Here is a 16,538-nt window from a genome sequence, read left to right on the forward strand (position 1 = left end):
GTAGTAAGTCAGGTCAACATATCAGGTTAGTTTCAAAAATGTGAAGCTTACAAGTTTAATGCATCAGCAGTCCACAAAGACAAAGCTGACAATTGCTTCGGGGCCCCAAGGGGTCCCCTTCCTCAAAGCTCGATGTAGACAAATACAGTGACCAACTTAAAATGCAGACTTATACAAATATAATATCAAGTGTACAACACCTAAATGCAAAAACTAATCACAACCCTTATTTTATTTATTTCAAGGGAACCAGAGATGAACGTTTCACACAAAATAAACATATCAGTCCATAGCGTGTAAAGAATAAATGCTCTACCTGATAATTTCGCCGCTCTGGTGTGCTTTTTTAGTGTTTTTTTTTATTTATTATTGCTCCAGGAAAAATCCAATATGGCCGCCGGCTCATATCCCTTCTGCTTCCGGGTTATGAGTTGCTCTGGATGTGCTGTCTAGGCTATATGAAACTAGGCTGCTGTCTAGGCTATATGAGACAGGCTGCTGCAGCCTTTCATCTGTGTGCTTGCTTTCATTTTGGTATGATGTGCAGCTGCCTGTAGGAAGTCTCTCTCATAGGAATGAAACTGGAGTCATCACTATCTATGCAGAGTGCACACAGATCATATTGCAGCCACACATGTCTGTTTCAGAGATTCTCTCTCAGCACATGTCATCAGAGCTCTCAGTATGCAAAGCAGGAAAGCTGAGCCAGGAGGTGGCAGGCTTGGGCTTGAAAAGACTCCACAGAAGAGTGACTCAGCTATAATGATTTCAGGTCAAACCTAGACTGAAGACTCAGTAGGGGATTCTTATCACAGCTGATAACAGACTAATTAAGCAGATAAGAATGAAACTAACAGCAGAGGTGGTGTTTACTGTCATGTTCCCACTGATACATGTAGTAAATGACATGAGGGTGCTTCGTCTCTGGTTCTCTTTAAGTATTTATATAGCGCTGACATTTTACGCAGCGCCGTACAGAGTATATCGTCTTGTCACTAACTGTCCCTCAGAGGGGCTCACAATCTAGTCCCTACCATAGTCATATGTATGTATCGTGTAGTGCATGTATGGTCTAGGGCCAATTTTTTTTTTTTTGGGGGGGGGGGGGGGCAGCCAATTAACTTATCTGTATGTTTTTGGGATGTGGGAGGAAACCGGAGTGCCCAGAGGAAACCTACGTAGACACGGGGAGAACACACAAACTCCTTAACTCCTTGCAGATGTTGACCTGGCTGGGATTCGAACCAGGGACCCAGCGCTTGCAAGGCGAGAGCGCTAACCACTATGCCACCGTGCTGCCCAAACCTTCATACATATGCAAAGTAAACAATATAAACCTAAACTATACAATAGCAGTGTGTTGTCAATGATCACTTACATGCAAGATGCCACAGCAGGGATCACTCACTGTGTTGTTGCAAGCTGCCACCATACACCACTGTCAGCACCCATGACTCATATCCTGGGTCCAAAATGACAGTGCCCACAGCGAGGGGGGGGTGACCACATTGGGGTAGGCCACTCCCTCATCATTTGAAAATCGCACAAATGCGCATTATCGCCTGCAGACATTGTCATTCACCATCCTGCTCGCTTGCTTCCCACCCTGTGTCCAGGGATAGCGCCGTTGCTAGTGATCAGATGCAGAGCTGGTTGTCCTACATCCGGACTGGACCACATGCCCCCCATGGTGACACACCGCACCAATGGGTTAATGTGAGTGGGGGGGGGGAAGAAGAGCAGGCCCATCACTATAGTGACCTAGGTGTGAGTATCTCCAACAGTGCAATAAAATGTACTGGAGGAATGCCGAAAGGGGGTGGGAGGGGATAAGCCCGTCCACGTAGTAATGTAGGTGTGGTGACTTTAGGGCATAACACACCTCCCCAGCTTATGTGGCATAGCTAAAATCAGAGGAAACCCCAATACATAAGTATGAGTAGCATAAGTATAAGTGCAGGATAAGCACTGTAGATGTGACACATTCATGTTATAACACACCTGAGTTTTGCCTGTTGAAGATGAAAATTGTCTTCTTGTTCCTCCCAAGTTTTAAAATGTTCAGCTTCCTTTTCTCGCTGCAGCATCTCCAGCTCCTGCTCTCTCATAGCCTTTTCTCGTTCCCGCTCAAGACGAAGTTGTTTCACCTTGAAAGAATACACTTTTATTAATTTTAAATGGAAATCAAATTAAAGGTAAAAATCCATATACTGTATACTGTTTTGTAGAGACAGATAAGACGTAAATAATTCCCACTTTCATGCACATTGAATGCAGACTGTATGCAGGCTGAAATGGGCCAGCCAAAACTGAAAAAAAAACTGGCTTGTACAATCTCAAGCTTCCAATTATTTGTCTCATTCATCATCAGTTTTTCAGCTAAATATAATAATAATAATAATAACAATAATAAAAAGACAGAACAAGAAGTAAAACTGGATGAAGATAACAAAATGGTTAGCCAAGCCACCTTTTTGGTGAATGGGAACAGTATACAAATTAGAGATTGTCAATAAGATGCTAATAGTTTTGGCCTGCATGTAAATTTGTTTACTTTTATTGAAAAAAGGCACATGTAGATATACCTGAAACAAATATCAACTGCAAGTACAATTAACGGTAACTGTCCATCTGCTCCTAAAGATAAAAGGGTCTTCCAAACAAGAACTTGTACCGCCTACAGCTTATACAGACTTAACTAACCCAGTGTTTCTCAACATTTTATTGGTATGTACCCCTTTTGAAAGCATGTGCTGGCCAAATACCCCCTGATATGGTAAAGACTATCTCAAGTACCCCTTAATACAGATACACTTAATTGTAGTACTTGATAATGGTTTCTAAACTGTTTCCAAGCATTTGCGATCACTTTAAATTAGCTGAAATTCTAGTTTTGCTGTTGTTTATATAGGAGTTATTATTTTCTGAAACCATAGATTTATTAAACATAATTAAATACATCAAGCCCAAGTACCCCCTGGACCCATCAGAAGTACCCCCTGGGGTACACGTACCACATGTTGAGAACCTAGGAACTAACCAATCTCATCATTGCCACATAACACCGGTCCTGCACTCCCTTCACTGGCTACCTATAAAATGAAGCATACTATTAAAGATTGGCCTATTGACATTTAAATCACTACATAATATGGGCCCTAAATACATGAAAGAAACGTTGCAGCTGCGTAGCAATCCCTGCAATCTCAGATCCACAGGTTCTAATAATCTAGTTATACCTAGAGTCCGCCTAAAAACTTTTGGTCACAGAGCCTTCTGTCATGCCACTCCTACATTATGGAACTCCTTACCTCAGCAGATCAGGACAGCTCCATCTCTGGATGTATTTAAATCCAGACTGAAAACCCACCTGTTCAGTTTGGCATTTGCAGAAATATAATTTTACCCGCTGTGTTAAAGAGAACCCAAGGTGGGGAGATGGAGGGGCAGATAGGACACAGGGGCATGTTATCTGCCTCATGACATGCCCCTGTGTCCCCACACCACCACGCTATAGCCCCCTAGTTTAGCAACTATATTTGTCGCTATCTCGGGAAGTAAACACAGGGAGAAGGCTTCCCTGTTCAAAACCCCCACCAGAGGCGTTACTGCAGGGTTTCCAGAGCTGCCATTGGGCAGCTCTCTCTCCCTGGCTGTGCACCCTGCCACTCCCCTGCCTCTCTGCACGCTGTGAGAGACACAGTCTTTCCTTTCAGCATTGTGACCTATAGGTCATGAAAGTGAAAGTGGGCCAGTGCGGCATACAGGAGCAGCAGGGAGCAACTATTTGTGCGGGTATCTGATCCGCTCTGCCCCCATGTTCAGGTAGCCTACTTTTTTTTGAGCCCACCTCGGGCTCTCTTTAAAAGGGGTTCTGTGGCCTTTTTAAAAAACAAAAAGTGTCACTTACCTGGGGCTTCTACCGGCCCCCTGCATCTATCAAGTCACACGCAGTCACTGACGCCCCCTCCATTTCTCGCCATGGTCACCTGCCAATTATTCGTCTAACTAGAAAGATAGCATTGCGGCTGTGCAGCCATGTGCATCCTCGTTCCCACTAGGAGCTTACTGCGCAGGCGCAGTATTAAGTTTTCTTGTACTGCGCCTGCGCAGTAAGCTCCCGATGACACGCAGTGCTATTCGTCTAGTTAGACAAATAATTGGCAGGTGACCAGCAGCAAAAAAACGGAGGGAGGCTTCAGTAACTAGCTGGGACTTGATAGCTGCAGGGGGCCAGTAGAAGCCCCAGGTAAGTGACACTGTTTTTTAAAAAAGGCCACAGAATCGCTTTATTACTTCATCCTACAACCAATTACAGAATCTGAGAGACCCTAATCGCTTTGAGTCCTAAGGGAGAAAAGCACTTTAGAAATGTTATTTTTATATCAATGTAAGATCAACAGAAATATGAAGTTGATATACGAGCTCAGAGTAACGTGTAGTAGGGTGATATAGCACTATATGATGGGGGTCATAGATTAAGCACTTGAATGTATATGGGGCATAATTGAATTAGTATGATTTGTATGAATTGCATGATTTTGTATCAATGGTAAATTAGATTACCTATTATCGGGGATTACTGAACAGGTCAAGCACTTTGGGGACAGCATAATCAATTATTACCATTTGTATTTGCATGAATTGGATTCATTGTAAATCAGATGTAACATCAGGTATTAAAAGCGGTATTAAACTGACATAATATTTAATAAAAATGTGTTTTCCTACTTTTTAAATCTCATACAGTTATCACATTTGCTTTTGTACATAAATATTAATTTAGAAGTTCCCAAAGTACAGTTTTAGTTGCTCTGAAAGCTACCGTTGCATTTTATTCATAACTGGTGTATTTATATTGTAATGTACCCAGTAATGATTTCTGAGCAGCGTTTCAGTTCAGGACACATTAGAAGAAGTCTCTGCAGTCAGAAAATGTTTGCATTCCTCTCTGCTACAATTAAGTAAACACAAGATAATGTTATTACCAGTAGGGATGCAGATCCCCCTGCAGGAAGCTTGCTATTGAAAAAGGTAAGGTAGCCATACATCTTGCGATGTATGGGCAAATTTGACCAAGAGACAAATCTCTCTCTTATCAAATCTGTCAGCTGCCCATACACCACAGGCCTATTCCAAATCAATTTCATGTTGAAATCGATCCAAAATCGGCCCTCGCCGCTGTGCCCCTAATATCAGTGCCCCCGTGCCAGTGTAAATGCCAATAATTACACTTACCGGTAATTGGATTTCTGCGTAGCCTTCAATTAAATAGCCACATCCTCCTACCTAGTCTCAGTGCATTGACTATTACCTTGACGCAGTAGGAGACTTACCGTTTTGGGTGGGTAGGTTCACCCTTTGTGAAGACTACGCAGAAATCCAATTACCAGTAAGTGTAGTTATTGGTTTCTGCTTGCCTTCACTCAGGGTTGAACCTGGATAGTTAGAATATTACCTCTCTCAGGGCGGGGCAACCGCATATAACACTTTACGACCAAACCTCAAGTCTTGGTGACTCTGTAAATCCAAATGGTAGTGCTTTATGAAGGCGTCATAAGAGGAACATGTGGCAGTGTAACGATTGGTGTCAGCAACCAGAGAGAGAATCTGATTCTTGGCGATCTGCAGTATCCCCAAGAATACAGATATACCTGATTATTGGGGATCTGCAGAATCGCCAATAATCAAATATGTCTAACCTCTAGACACCTGAGTGTGTAAGTGTTTTGGTGCAACAGAAACCTTTGGACCACCGGGGTAGCAGGTGGTCCAATAAGTAGAGAAGACTCTACTACAGTCAAGGACACCTGGAGAGGGAGTCCCTGACTGATAAGGAGCAGTGTCCCCTCTGAAGAGCAGGGGACCCCTGCGGAAAGGCTGGACACCCTGCGGAGGGTGACAGCCAGAAGGTCAGACAGGCCGTGTCGGCAACAGAGTATCAGATAGGCAAAGTACCAAATCGGAGATCAGAAGAATAGTCAGGAAAGCTACATGTCATAACAGATATCAGAACAAGGCCTAGTCTGAGGTGTGAGGTCCGTGATCTCAACACCCTGGAACTATGCTAAAGAATAACACAGATGATATACAGTATTCCTAGTCTGGGGTGTGAGGGCCGTGATCTCAACACCCTGGAACTATGCTAGAGAATAACACAGATGATATACAGTATTCCTAGTCTGGGGTGTGAGGGCCGTGATCTCAACACCCTGGAAATATGCTAGAGAATAACACAGATGATATACAGTATTCCTAGTCTGGGGTGTGAGGGCCGTGATCTCAACACCCTGGAACTATACTAGAGAATAACACAGATGATATACAGTAACTGGCTAAGTGTGGATTCCCAGGTCCTCCTGGTTCCACCACACTGGAAGATCTGACTAAGGTCTGAGTGCTAACACATAGCATTCGCAACGTCAGACAACCAGCAACTGAACAGCAAGAGATATATATATAGTCAAGAACCCCACAGCGCCGCCCAGCTCCCATCAACCAATCAATAGCTGAGCAGGAATCAGATGACCGTCCCGATCAGCTGATCTTCCTCCTATTGGTATAAAGAGCCTGTCTAGCGGCGCGCGCAGCTCTCCATCTGTGTGCACTACTAGGTCCAGCTAACCCAGACACATGTTGTTGCGGGAAACCCGCAGCACTGGACGCGGAATCCGCCGCTTTGCCGTCAGAACATGCGGCGGCCCCCACGCCACTCTGCTCATGGGCACCACCAGCTCCAGACAAACCAGACGCCTGCTGACGAGGACAAACCGCCGCATCAGACGCGGAATCAGCCGCCTTGCTGCCAGAACATGCGGCGGCTTTTCCGCTGTTTATCACAGGGCCCTCTGCCAGTCCTCCAGAGCTGAAAAAGGAGTAGATGCGACTGGCAGGGGAGCAAATTTAGGTGATCTATAAGACACCACTTGGAAAGGGGAATACCCAGAAGAAGAGCTCTTCAGATTATTGTGAGCAAACTCTGCGAATGGAAAAAACTTCACCCAATCAGTCTGTGCATTAGCAATATAGCACCTGAGAAATTGTTCCAGAGATTGGTTAACTCTCTCGGTCTGGCCGTTGGTCTGAGGGTGGTAGCCTGATGAAAATGCGAGTTCCATGTCTAATTGATGGCAAAAGGCCCTCCAAAATTTTGAAACAAATTGGACTCCCCGATCTGACACTACATTTTCCGGAATGCCATGCAGCCGGAAGATGTTCTGGATGAAGAGATCAGCCAATTCCTGGGCCGAGGGGAGTCCTTTCAGAGGGACAAAGTGTGCCATCTTACTGAAACGATCAACTACCACCCAAATGACCGACTTGCCTTCAGACCGAGGGAGTTCACCCACAAAATCCATGGAAATATGAGTCCAGGGTTCATTGGGGACTGGTAAGGACTGTAAGGTGCCCACGGGCGCCTGGCGAGAGGGCTTACTCCTCGCACAGATCGAGCACTCTCTTACAAATTCCTTACAATCAGAGGCTAAACTAGGCCACCAGGCACATCTAGCCAGTAGATCCTGAGTTCTGGTGGCTCCAGGATGACCGGCATTCTTGTGAGAATGAAAAAACTGAAGAATTTGTAAGCGAAAGGGCAGTGGCACAAACATGACCCCCTCTGGTTTCCCCTCTGGAACATCCTGTTGGTAAGGACTCAAAGTGGTTGACCAATCTCTCCAAGTCTCAGTGGCTGCTAGGACTACCTTAGGAGGCAGGATAGTCTCAGGAACAGCGGACTGCACTGACTCGGGTTCAAAACACCTAGAGAGCGCATCGGCCTTGACATTCTTGCTTCCGGGAGTATATGTGATTATAAATCTAAATCTTGCAAAAAACAGGGACCACCGGGCCTGGCGAGGGCTGAGTCTCTAAGCCCCCTCGATATACTCCAAATTCTTGTGGTCTGTGTAAACCGTGATAACATGTTCTGCACCCTCCAGCCAGTGTCGCCATTCCTCAAAAGCTAACTTAATGGCCAGGAGCTCCCGGTTGCCGATGCCATAATTTTTCTCGGCAGGTGAAAATCTGCGAGAAAAGTAAGCACATGGGTGCAGCTTGCCCTGCAATCCTGACCTCTGTGACAACACTGCTCCTACCCCCACCTCCGAGGCATTAACCTCCACGATGAAAGGAAAGGTGACATCAACATGTCTAAGTATTGGGGCAGAACAAAACAGTTTCTTTAAAGTCAAGAAGGCCGTATGAGCCTCAGGTGACCAATGATGAGTATCAGCCCCTTTTTTGGTGAAACTGGTGAGAGGAGAGATGATGGTAGAGTAGCCCTTAATAAACTTTCTGTAGTAATTGGCAAACCCTAGGAACCTCTGGAGTGCCTTCAGCCCCACGGGCTGAGGCCAGTCCAGGACAGCGGAAACCTTCTCTGGGTCCATCGAAAGACCAGAAGTGGAGATGATGTAACCCAGGAAGGCTACTGACTCTACCTCAAAGAGGCATTCTCTAGTTTGGCATACAGCTGATTCTGTCGTAACCTCTCTAATACCCATCTGACATGCCTGCGATGTTCAGCAAGATTGGACGAAAAGATCAGTATATCGTCCAAGTATACCAGAAAAAACTTCCCCAACACTTCCCTGAACACCTCATTAATTAACTCCAGGAAGACGGCCGGCGCATTACACAACTCGAAGGGCATCACCAAGTATTCGTAATGCCCACCGGGTGTGTTAAAGGCCATCTTCCATTCGTCACCATCTCTGATGCGAACCAGATTGTATGCACCCCTGAGATCTAGCTTGGAAAAAATCTTGGCGTTGGTCACCTGTGTGAACAAATCGTCAATCAAAAGTAAAGGGTAGCGTTTTTTTACAGTGATCCTTTTCAGCCCTCTGTAATCAATACAAGGGCGGAGACCTCCGTCCTTTTTCTTGACAAAAAAAAACCCTGCCCCTGCTGGTGACCGAGAGGGATGTATGAACCCTTTCGCCAAGTTTTCCCTGATGTATTCCTGCATAGCTAGTTTCTCCGGCCCAGATAGGTTATAAAGATGACCCCTGGGCGGCATACAACCAGATCTCAGATCGATAGGACAATCAAAGGCGCGATGAGGGGGAAGTTTGTCTGCAGACTTTGGGCAAAAGACATCTGCAAATTCTGCGTATTGTCTCGGTACACCTTCAACCAGAATGTTGGTATTACCCATGGTTACTTTCGCTAAACAATGATGATCACAATGGCGCCTAGGCTGCTGTCATGAGCGGACACGCTATCTGACTCATGTTATTTTCTTTGTTTTAATAATATTGCACCTTAGCACCAATGCACTTTTGCACTTCACTTTGCTCCCTTGAAAAAGCTTCCGCTAGGAAGTGAAACATGTTGGGTTATTTTGGTGGGGGTTTTGTGTAATTTATTATTGACGATATGAACTGTAAGGGGGGGGGGGGGGAGTAATCTTTCCAGTGTTGCTTATTATAGACCCCTAGTTCATAAGTTATGAGTTTGTAATTAAGACAGCCGGCTCAGGGTGTATTTTATATCTTTATTTATTAAAAGTTACGTTTTATATCCTACTAAAGAGGCAACAAATGTGCTGTTTTTTTATTACACGATTTTTACATTTCTGAAAGTCAGATCTATGGCCAGAAAACTTTTCAGGTACAGACATTCTCAAGTCTGTGACTAAAGGGGATCACACTGAATTTACAGTCGTCTGAAGGACTTGTAGTGACCCAGATAAGGCAGAGATCTGGGCCTGCTGACCGTCCATCACTCTGATGAGATTTTCCACCGAGGTGGTGAGTGTGTCCAGACGAGTGCTAAGTGCGTCCATATTGTTTTGGTCTGGCGTTCTGTAACGATTGGTGTCAGCAACCAGAGAGAGAATCTGATTCTTGGCGATCTGCAGTATCCCCAAGAATACAGATATACCTGATTATTGGGGATCTGCAGAATCGCCAATAATCAAATATGTCTAACCTCTAGACACCTGAGTGTGTAAGTGTTTTGGTGCAACAGAAACCTTTGGACCACCAGGGTAGCAGGTGGTCCAATAAGTAGAGAAGACTCTACTGCAGTTAAGGACACCTGGAGAGGGAGTCCCTGACTGATAAGGAGCAGTGTCCCCTCTGAAGAGCAGGGGACCCCTGCGGAAAGGCTGGACACCCTGCGGAGGGTGACAGCCAGAAGGTCAGACAGGCCGGGTCGGCAACAGAGTATCAGATAGGCAAAGTACCAAATCGGAGATCAGAAGTATAGTCAGGAAAGCTACAGGTCATAACAGATATCAGAACAAGGTCTAGTCTGAGGTGTGAGGTCCGTGATCTCAACACCCTGGAACTATGCTAGAGAATAACACAGATGATATACAGTATTCCTAGTCTGGGGTGTGAGGGCCGTGATCTCAACACCCTGGAACTATACTAGAGAATAACACAGATGATATACAGTAAATGGCTAAGTGTGGATTCCCAGGTCCTCCTGGTTCCACCACACTGGAAGATCTGACTAAGGTCTGAGTGCTAACACATAGCATTCTCAACGCCAGACAACCAGCAACTGAACAGCAAGAGATATATATAGTCAAGAACCCCACAGCGCCGCCCAGCTTCCATCAACCAATCAATAGCCGAGCAGGAATCAGCTGACCGTCCCGATCAGCTGATCTTCCTCCTATTGGTATAAAGAGCCTGTCTAGCGGCGCGCGCGCGTAGCTCTCCAACTGTGTGCACTACTAGGTCCAGCTAACCCAGACGCATGTTGTTGCGGGGAACCCGCCGCACTGGACGCGGAATCCGCCGCTTTGCCGTCAGAACATGCGGCGGCCCCCACGCCACTCTGCTCATGGGCACCACCAGCTCCAGACAAACCAGACGCCTGCTGACGCGGACAAACCGCCGCATCAGACGTGGAATCAGCCGCCTTGCTGCCAGAACATGCGGTGGCTTTTCCGCTGTTTATCACAGTCAGCCTTACAAATTTGGAGTACTGAAGCAGAATTTATTTCTGCCCAGGAAGAGGAGACAGCCCTAGTGGAGTGTGGTTTGACATTTACAGGGGTTGGCTTGCCTGCTATTTCATAAGCTCTGCTTATACATAATTTTTTTTTTTTTAAAAAAATTCTTTATTTAAAGTTTTACACATAGCATACAGAGAGTATGATAATGATACAAGGGATCTACAAGTAGTAGTACACCTGGTTACATTGTTAACAGATTTTCCTTTACAATAGGTCAACCAACCATATTGACTTCTAAACTTCATAACCAAGTGGATAGAGTAAACAAACATATCCCTATATAACCATTAACTGAAAAGATAGCGAGTATTTTGACGTATTGACAACTTTTCTTGAGCTAAGGAAGTTGCACATGTCTGCCACTCATGTGCGCTTAACTATTATAATCGGAGTTAGATTATAGAAGTTTTTCATCTGCATCAAGGGGGACCTGAGGCCCAGAGGGATCATACACTCAAGTGATCCCCTTGTCACAGATCTATTGTTTCCAACATAATGACTAATTTTCAATTCGTAGATTCAATAAAATATTACGTGTACGTGTATATTACCTGTGGAGTATAGATATGAATGTACACCTAGTACACTTAATGTGTATTGCTAGCGTCATTGTTTGACCCACTGACTAATTTAAGCATTCAGATGCGCATTTGGGTCTATAGTATCTATTCTAGTGTTGGCAATAACAAAACCAGAAAAGTAGGAAGATAAGTGGGAAAGGTGAAGAGGGAGAAAGAGGTTTAGAATAGACTATAGAGAAACGAGTTTCAGATTCGACCCATCGCAGCCCTTACAGCAATCACACACACTGAGGTTATTAGTACTTGTAGTGAAAGAAAGGGGAAGTATAAATTCCTTCAATATTATATATTCTGGTATTGTCAGAGTATTTCTCCATAGTCTTGTGTAATCCGCCATACATCCCATGGCCTCCAGATCTCATTGAACTTGCCTAGTGTATCATTTAGGCGAGCCGTGAGCTCTTCTAATCTCTTAACCTCCATAATTTCGTTAATCAAAGCATCTTTAGTTGGCGTGTTCGTTGAACGCCAATGTTTGGCTATCAAACGTTTAGCCGTGTTTAGGATAATATTCGAGAGCTTACTGCTTATACATAATTTTAACCAGTTACTTAAAGTATTGGATGCTCTTAACCCTTTACGAGCACCCTGAAACTGAACAAATAAATTATCCTCCTTTCTCCACTCAGCAGTTTAAATAAAACTAAATCATTTTCCTGACATCCAGGAAACTAAACTTTTCCTCTTTTCGGTTTGAAGGATTCGGACAAAAGGAATGGATAAAGAGTTCCTGTTCTCTGTGGAAATCTGTGACAACTTTAGGAGAAAAATTTGGAGGCAACTTAAAAGTGATTCTATCCAGTTAGGTAGTCATGAATGGTGGCTTTATGCTTAAGCCTTGTATTTCCCCTATACGCCTGGCTGTAGTCACTGCTACAAGCAAACATGTTTTCAGCGTTAAGTCCCTAATGGAGATTTGATCCAAGGGCTCAAAGGGGAATGCGATAAGAGAATTTAGGACTAAATTCAAGTCCCAAGGTGGAACAGTTGGTTTCTTTACCACGGTTTTCCGCCTTGATAAACCTTTTAATCAATGAATTTGAGGTAAAAGGAAAACCAAAATATACACCCAGGGCTACTAACTGCACCTTAAAGGAGTTATTAGGCAAACTTGTGTCTGTAAATGGCCTACCTGCCGCTGTTCCCCAGTATGCTCTGTGCAGGATCGCATATTTTTTTTTTCTAAACACTGCAGCGGCTCCACAATTCGGTCCATTAGTTTATCGTGCCCCGGAAGTTATTCTTCCCTGTCATTAGTTCCTTTGTGTGGAACGCAGGGGGGAGTTGGTCCTCAATGTGTCCAGCCGTACATTCACGTACGGCTGCACACGCGTACTATAGCTGAAGGGATTGGGCTGAAGTGAGTGGGAGTGTTTTGTTTAGTGGGCGGTGGCAGAAGAGGAAGGTTTGGCTTGCGAGTGACGAAGGCAAGCTCAAACCCTCCTCCGGCAGCTCTAGTACGCGTGCGCAGTTGTAAGTCACCGTACGGCAGCACGCATTGTGACATCACTGCGCTAGCGTCCTGCAGATAGGATAGCAGCACTGCGCCTGCATTCCCAAGATGTTCCGTGTCGCTGGGGAACCTGACCTCGAGGTCGGGTCCCCGACATGAGCGCACCGCAGGTAAAGGATACATTTGAGAGGGGAAGAGAGGCCACGATCCACCGGACAAGAAGGTCAGTTAAATGCAGACATGCGTGTTTTAGCAAAGTCACTTTGCCTGATGACTCCTTTAAGGGTGTTTAATTTTAGACCCATATCTAGCCCTTTATGCAGGAACTCTAGAATATTTGGAATTAAAAAATGTTCAAGATTTTCTGGAGTGTCTTTGTTAAATTCACAAAACACTTTCCAAATCCTGAGATAGATAGTGGAAGTGACAGGTTTTCTTGCATGAAGCAAGGTAAAAACCACTTTTTCAGATAGGCCTCGATTCAACAACAGGCGCCACTCAAAAGCCATGCCTTCAGGTTCAGACTGGCCACTGAGGGATGGTATACCTGTCCCTGATACAGCAGATCTTCCCTGATCGGCAGGACCATGGGTTCCTCTACTGCTAGGGGAAGTAACAGAGGATACCAAGGCCTTCTTGGCCAGTCTGGGGCGATAAGGATTATCAAGGCCTGGTCTTTGATCACTTTTTGAAGTACCCTGCCTATTAATTTTAAGGGAGGGTGAACAAATGCTCTCTCCAGACCCCAGTGAAGCAGGAATGCGTCTAGACATATCGGAGAGCCTCTGGGATTGAGGGAGCTGAATTTGGGAAGTAGTGCATTGTTCCAGGCAGCAACCCCAGCAGTCCGGAGATTGTATCCTGTCTGTTCGGGAACAGGAAAGCACTGAGGCTAGGTAGGAGGATGTGGCTATTTAATTGTAACTTGTGCTTCCTGCCCCCTAGGCAGGCTGGGCCATCTCCAGGTTCAACCCTGAGTGAAGGCAAGCAGAAGTATACATTACCTCTCCACGGCCTCCGCTTGTCCCCCACATGCTTCCAGAATTTGTTTTCCACATACATGCGTGCCACTCGTGGTCTCCTAGTAAGGGCGCGCATGTGTGATGTCATACGCACGCAGGAAACCTAGTGGGGCGTGCGTGTATGTGGAAGAGGATAACGCGCCTGGAAAAGCGGTGGACAAGTGGAGACTGCGGAGAGGTAATATATACATTTACACTGGCACGGGGAGGCACTAACATTAGCCGCCAAGTCGCCTGATGTATGGCCACCTTTAGTCCAATGTTTTAACCCTTTGAATGCTGTTCTGCTAAAAAAATAAAAAATAAATTGTGGTAGTATATTATATGCTGTAAATCTTTTTAACCTCCTTGCCGGTTTTCCCGACCTGAGCTCGGGGTAGAAAAAAGAAGCTATTAGCGGTGATCCCGAGCTCAGGTCGGGGTAGGCATTGCAGAGCTTTACCTTTAGTTGTGGAGTCCCGCACGCGATCTCGCTGCGCAGCGGGACTCCAGCCTCTCTCCCCGGCAGTGTGGGGTCTTTCCCTGGCCGCCGGGATCCCCCATGTCCCCGCTATTCTTCCGGGGACCCGGCAGCCAGTTGGAGCAGCGGAGCCGTGGTGGTGGCAGCAGAGCGGTGGTGGCAGTGTGACGTCATCAGGGGCGGGGCTAATATTGAAAACGAACTTCTCTATATTAGAGAAATATAGAGAAGTTCGTTTATATGTATATTAGCGCCATCTTGTGGGCAAAGAGAAAACTGCAGCACAGGAGCCCAGAATGGTACATTTTTTTTTATTTTGCTGCAGATCTCCCTGCCAGAATGATTTTTTTCAGGTTTTAGGGTCTGAAAGAGTGGAAAAAAAATTGCACCGCTTTTAGACCCTAAAATCTGGAAAGAATCAGAACGGCAAGGAGGTTAAAGCAAAGAAGAAATGCTGGGTGTTATACCACTTTAAAGGGAACCTTAACTGAGAGTGATATGGATGTTTCCGTATAAACAATACCAGTTGCCTGACAGTCCAGCTGATCTCTTTGGGGCAGTAGTGGCTGAATCACACACCTGAAACAAGCATGCAGCTAATCCAGTCTGACCGCAGTCACAGCACCTGATGTGCATGCTTGTTGAGGGGCTGTGGCTAAAAGTAATGGAGACACAGGATCAGCAGCAGAGTCAGGCAAGCAGTATTATTTTAAAAGGAAAAATCCATATCCTTCTCAGTTTAGGTTCCCTTTAATGCACAGGTCAAGCACTTAATATATAGCACTATATGATGGGAAGCCTAGGTTAAGCACTTGAATGTATATAGGGGTATACTGAATTAGCAGGAATTGTATGAATTTGTATTTTCATAAATTGTAATAATGGCAATTTAGATGATGCATTATAGGGGATTACTGTACAAGTCTATAGCATATATCAGTAAATGTCAGCAAATGTATTTCTTTATACAGCTCTGACATATTACACAGCGCTGTACAGAGTATATTGTTTTGTCACTAACTGTCCCTCAGAGGGGCTCACAATCTAGCCCCTACCATAGTCATAGGTCTATGTATGTCAGTTCAGTAAATTTCAATTCATAAAGACTACACATTACCGGCACCTCCGGTGTGGCGAAATCAGTGCAGAGACTGTGCGAGACAGTGGGAAGTCAGCCGTGACTCACACAAGCAGAAAGGCATAAGCTATGACTGACAGAAGCAAGGCCAATAGAAACAGATCCTGACTCCTGCAAGTCCTGCTGATTGGATGTAGGCTTCTCTAGTGGAACAAGCTTTTCTACCCCCCAGGCAGCCAATAGAGAAAACGGAACAAAAGCGGTTTCCCCTGGATGCCTTCGGCTGTTTAACCATTTAGGTTCCTGTTTGAAGATGCAGAGGAACTAGTGGGGAAATCACCTAAACATGGCATGTGTAATGTCTCCTGGAAGGTCTTCTAAGCTGTGGCATTTAAATAAAATGTTAAGAAAGACTAATAGATTCAGAGCGAGCAGATGCAGTAAAAAAAAAAAGTACATTCTAAAGGGATGTTTGGATACCGCTTACTATTATAATGCCATCACTGCATGGAGCAGCTTGCAACAAAACAGGCAACTCCACACTCTTCTTCTGTTCCCAAACAAGTTTTTGGGGCTTTGGTAAATTACTGAACTATCGCACCTGTGGACATTTTTATGAATTAGCACACAAAAGTACCGAATGCGATATTTTAACGTCCAGATTTTTTTTTATCGCACAGCCTTTTTACGAATCGAGGCCAATATCTGAGAGGATTGCACAGGTTAAGCGCTTTATGTATAGTGTTATATGATGGGGGGGGGGGGGGGGAGGAGTAGTAGGATTTGTATCCCTGATAATACGTCATCTATATGATGCATGAATGCAAATGCATGAATTTTATTATTGGCAAAATAAATGTATTACCAAGGATTATTGCGCAAGCAAGCACTGGTGGCTCACTGGGCCCAAAGCAGCAAAGGTTTGTCCAGAGCTGCTTGTTCCTTGTTGAGGGTCAGCAGGAGCTGTAG

General features: G+C 45.0%; 1 protein-coding gene across 2 annotated transcripts in view; it reads right to left on the bottom strand.

The window, feature by feature from the left end:
- The window catches only part of CACTIN (cactin, spliceosome C complex subunit), a 220,391-nt gene that overhangs the window by 116,051 nt on the left and 87,802 nt on the right, over nt 1-16,538 (bottom strand). For both annotated transcript variants that reach the window (XM_068233847.1, XM_068233846.1), the window contains exon 6: nt 2,002-2,147. In XM_068233847.1, coding sequence (XP_068089948.1) covers nt 2,002-2,147 — 146 coding nt within the window. The remainder of the gene's footprint in view (nt 1-2,001; nt 2,148-16,538) is intronic.

This window comes from Hyperolius riggenbachi, chromosome 1 (assembly GCF_040937935.1).
Source record: "Hyperolius riggenbachi isolate aHypRig1 chromosome 1, aHypRig1.pri, whole genome shotgun sequence".
In the NCBI taxonomy this organism is placed as follows: Eukaryota; Metazoa; Chordata; class Amphibia; order Anura; family Hyperoliidae; genus Hyperolius; species Hyperolius riggenbachi.